General features: G+C 45.6%; 1 protein-coding gene across 1 annotated transcript; it reads right to left on the bottom strand.

Moving 5' to 3' along the window:
- Nucleotides 1–3,385: 3,385 nt before the first annotated feature.
- On the bottom strand, nt 3,386–4,166 carry LOC141171165 (thymosin beta-10-like). Its single transcript, XM_073655196.1, has 3 exons — nt 4,047–4,166; nt 3,801–3,908; nt 3,386–3,604 (listed from the first exon to the last, which is right to left on the bottom strand). Exons 2-3 carry the CDS (start codon nt 3,898–3,900, stop codon nt 3,579–3,581), a joined length of 126 nt encoding a protein of 41 aa, XP_073511297.1. The 5' UTR covers nt 3,901–3,908; nt 4,047–4,166; the 3' UTR covers nt 3,386–3,578.
- Nucleotides 4,167–4,900: the final 734 nt, after the last annotated feature.

Genomic DNA, 4,900 nt, shown 5'->3' with positions numbered 1-4,900 from the left:
TGAGAGGAGACTTAATAGCTGTCTACAAATATGTCAAGGGCTGTCACATTGTAGAAGGATCATCTTTATTCTCATTTGCACAAGGAAAGACTAGAAGCAATGGGATGAAACTAAATGGGAGGAGACACAGATTAGATATTAGAAAAAACTTTTTGACAGTTAGGGTGATTAATGAGTGGAACAGGCTGCCACGAGAGGTGGTGAGTTCCCCTTCAATGGACGTCTTCAAACAGAGGCTGGACAGACATCTGTCTGAGATGATTTAGTGAATCCTGCTTTGAGCAGGGGGTTGGACCAGATGACCCAGGAGGTCCCTTCCAACTCTACCATTCTATGATTCTATGAAATGGGCTGTCTAAGGTTCATAAATGGTAAAATTCTTCTCCGTTCTCAGGAACAGGTTTTTTAATTTTCTAGTGTACAGCTCTCATTGCATAGGTTACAAGCTATCTCACCTGGCCAGTTACTTAGGCAAAGAGCATGCAGCATGAACACACCAGATTGCTGGATCCAACCAGCTCAGTCCCCTGTGCTGCAGAGGCAAAGTAGCCTCTACTAGGAGTCTGGAAGAGTGCTCAGCCATACCTCAAATTGTGAATCACCAAACGGGCACTGCCCCCGAGAAAGTCGAGGGTGCTGCGCTGTAAGGCTGTGTGCCCACGATGCGTTTAAGCGTTTCTGCAGCGGCAAAAATGCTACAGAAACGCATGGTAGAAGGCCTGCCATGTTCCTCAATGATAATCCGCATGTGCTGTGCACATGCTGCAGAAATTTCCGCTGCGGATTATCATTGCGGAAAAAAACGCAGCACTACCAATTATTTTGCGGAAGCGCGGCGTTTTTGCCGCCATTGACTTTCATTGGCACGCATGTAATCTACATCACTACATCTGCACATGCGGAATCCATGCGTTTCAATGTACAGATGGTACCCGGGTCTGGAGGACAGGAGACTCTCCACCGGACCCGGGTACCATAGAACCTGTAAAAAAAAAAAAAAAAAAAAAAAAAAAAATATATATGATATTTACCTTCTGATGGCCCCCTGCTGTGCTCATCCTCCCTTGCCAGCAGCTTGCAATGGACTGAAGGATCTGCGCTGACATCATAGTCATGTGACGGCAGGTCCTTCAGTGTACCGAGAGCTGCCGGCAAGCCAGGACGGAGCAAAACAAGACTCCGGGGGCCATCAGAAAGTATAGATTTATTTTTTTACCATTCTTTACGGTCACAGTATATAAATCCATGCCGTTTGCATGGATTTATATAGTGTGACCAAGTTGACAAGCACTTTCCAAGTGATGCTAAAATAGCTTGGAAAGCGGTTGGCAACCCGCATGCGGAAACGCAAGTGAAGAACGCTTCACATCCGCTTGTCCCTGGCAGGAAAGATGCATGTACAATCCGCATGAGTTTTTTCTGCCAGGGAGATGCAGAAACGCTCAGGAAAAAATCCGGAGCATTTCTGCATCGTGGGCACATAGCCTAAAGTACAACTTGAGAATATCCCTTAACAGTTGTGTTGATCTATAACCATAGGCCCTTGTTCTCCCAAGGGAGATGAGTGGCATTGAGTCCCCCCTCACAATAGTGCAGTAAAGAAAAAAAAAAAAGGCTCCGATGACCTCCAACCACAGCAGAAGCAATGAAGTCCCAACCCTGCAGGCAATTAAGTGACTGGGGGTCAGGAGATGATTGCTTACAGTCCAGCAGCAGATCTCAGACCGTGAGTATATATTTAAAAAAAAAAATAAAATAATAATTGGCATGTTCCCGATGTCATTTTTTAAAAAGAAAATAGACTGGAAACCCTCCAACCCTGTAGCCAGCATCAGGCATTTGTCTGTAAGGCTATATAGTAGACTGTCAAAGGCACACATCAGTGACTACTCATCCGACCTACCCCATTAGCAGAAACTAAGACTTTGGATACAATCACATGAACAACTTTTCCACAGATCTACACAGTGTGAACGCTGACATCTGTAAGTATAACGCTTGATCCACATAGGTGAAGATGCTGCGTATTTAAGGAAGCCCTGGCATCAGGGCAAGTGCCCACAGTTTTAGCTCATTATTCTCACTATTGTAGAGAATCCAGGTTTTTTTTGTTTGTTTGTTTATTCAGTGCTTCTTGTTATGGTTTTTAAAAGGGACATCACTCACAGGGTAATTATACAGAGCAGCCTAAAGAAACCTGTCCCAGAGAATTATTATAGCACCATTTATTCCATGGGGCTTTACATGCGAGAAAGGGGAATACATAGCAAAAACAATTACAATAACCTTGGACAAAACATGACGTTGACTGGTACAGGAGAAGCAAGGACCCTGCCCGCCAGGGCTCACAGTATACAAGAATCCTGTGAGCCATACATCCTTTGTAATTACCATTAAATAAGGTACCATCATCATAGCAGTATGATGGATTTAAAACAAAACACTACAGTATATAATCACAGTAGGAATACAAGCAATAGGAAACTTCCACCTTAGCAACAGGTTCTCTCCAAATTGCACCCTGCAATATGTGGACAGAAAATTCACAGCATATTAGCCATGTGAAATAATCCTCCAAAAATCAGTTCAGAACTCAGCAAGCCTTTATATGTGCTTGTTCAAACATTGAGAAAATGGCAGGCAAAACTACAATGAAAAAACAAACACTAAACTGCACTTTACAGCACCAAAGTGAATGACAGTGCTGTAGGCTAATGCAGACCCCCCCCCCCCCCCACATCATGGATTTTAAGAAGCTTTCTTTTCCTAAAGGCAATGTGTCACATTGTGTGGGGTTTGGGGGTGAAGACATACAGCCTGCAGATGTGGTTACTCTGGAGGCTAATAGTTTTCTGAAACTGCCCAATGAACTTTAATGCCCCCCAGCAGTGTGCAGGTTTCAGTCACAGGTAGTCAGTCACCTCTGTATAGAGAGCAGCAGTAACCATACACAAACAGCACTGACTGCCAACTAGTCCCAGGCTGCTGTCAGGGCCATGGGTGCAGTTACAGCTGCTGCTCTCTATACAGAGCATTGACTGAACCCACACCACCCCTGTGACTAAAATCCAGATGCTGCCAGGGGAATAAAATGCACTACCTCCCAGCTGCAGGGCTGTAAGTGCAGGGGCATAATGCCATTAACATATCTACAAGAGTTAGCTTTTTCTCCTTCACTAGACAATGTCCCTTTAAATCTGAAGCATGGCAATTCTTTACCCATTGAAATCAATGGGAAAGACAAAAAAAAAAGTGTCAAACCTCACATTTTATGCTGCAATTTTCCAGTGCAGAAAAACCTGCAAATGCTCAGTGTGTACAAAGCCCAAGCTCTTACCAGTATATCCCAGAGGTGGCACCGCACAGACTGAATGACAAACTCAGATTATTGCACAAATTGTTTATTTCATTCAAACACTTAACAAGAGGGAAGACATTAACACAACATTCCCTTTCATTTTTGGCATTTCTTAGTCCGACACAGGTTTGGTTATTAACCGTTTCATTCACAGTGCATTTTAGTCTCCAACACTGGTGTCAAGCCATTATCGGGGTGTTAAGATTTCTCCATCACCAATTCAGTTTTGTTTCTCTTGCTCGATGGCTGGAAAAAGGGGGAAAAAAAATGCATATTAATATAAGCTATAAGGAAAGCATCCTTCAGGTGCGACCCCTCAGCTAGTGGGGACACGGGAGATTGTTGGGTAGAGATTTATTCTGCATTCCCAATCAGGCGACAGCTGATAACAGGGAACAATAGAAGCAGCCATTCATCCAGCAGATGGAAGCAGATTACTCACTCTCTTTCGTAGGCAGTGGGTTCTTCTCTTGGGTCACCGTTTTCTTCAGTTTGGACTTGTCAAATCTGCCGATTTCTCCCAGGTCTGGCTTGTCTGCCATGGTGTGTGCTGCAGACAAACAATGCCGGGGTCAGGACAGTGCGCTCACCCCATTACACCGTCGCCACCCCGTAATAAACACCCCCTGCGGGCATAACAAGCATGGCCGGCCCCGCCAGCAGCAGTAATAAGCGGCTCCGTGCTCACCTGTCACTGTACGCGGCTCGCAAGCTGTACCGACTGCCTGTCTCCACAAGAGGAACAATGGGAAAACCGTCCCGGCCCCCTTTATATAGACGACCCAACCCAGCGGCCGCGTCACCGCCTCATTTCATTGGCTGAGACATTAAGGAGTTCTCACGTGACGCAGCCCAAGGATGGGTCGGAACCGGCGGGCACGTGTGTGCTGCAGAACAATGGCTGGCGGGAGAGCAGGGCTGTGTGTTGTGCTGCTCCCACATACCGTCGTGTTACAAACCGCTTATGTATTTAGTGGGGCTGGGGGACTACATTGTGAGGGGAGAACAGCTGCATATGAATAAAGCGATACCAGTAATGGAGCTAGCTACCCCTGTGGCATTTATACATTGGGCTTTATACAGGAAATATGAGCAATGGATGGTAGGTCCCCAGCAGGACTATGCCCCTCATAGGGGACACACAGCACCACGTGGACCATGGCATATATATATATTATTTCCTGTAGTATCACGTTGCCGCCTGCGACACAGTCACAAATGTATTGGCTTCACCATAAACATCAGTACAAGTCACAGGTTGCTGCCACTTGTGTGTGCGATTTGGCCATTTCTTTTTCTTATGACAGAATCCCAGCTATGAAACGGTGGAGCGAACGCATGTCCCACACAGGGGGCACAAATGGTTTTAGTCAGGCGGCACAGCGCCATGTACCCCCAGATTGGGGCTGACAATGTTCCCCTAGAAAATGATGATAAAAGACATAAAGCAATGAAAGATTATAGGGAAAGTGGTATAAAGAAAAGAGGGTGATGAAAAAAGGGGAAGGATGAAACCTCCCGGTCTATCACCTATATGGCAGG

The sequence above is a fragment of the Phyllobates terribilis genome, unplaced genomic scaffold (genome assembly GCF_046119375.1).
Source record: "Phyllobates terribilis strain yellow unplaced genomic scaffold, ASM4611937v1 Scaffold_1__5_contigs__length_1240528914, whole genome shotgun sequence".
Classification (NCBI taxonomy): Eukaryota; Metazoa; Chordata; class Amphibia; order Anura; family Dendrobatidae; genus Phyllobates; species Phyllobates terribilis.
This window is presented reverse-complemented; position numbering and strand designations above follow the sequence as displayed.

Bases quoted from the DNA above. Each gene is read 5' to 3' on its own strand.
- LOC141171165 (XM_073655196.1), bottom strand. From the start codon at position 3,900: ATGGCAGACAAGCCAGACCTGGGAGAAATCGGCAGATTTGACAAGTCC. The intron at 3,605-3,800 runs GTGAGTAATCTG...CCCTTTTTCCAG, and splicing joins CCCACTGCCTACGAAAGAGA to CCATCGAGCAAGAGAAACAA.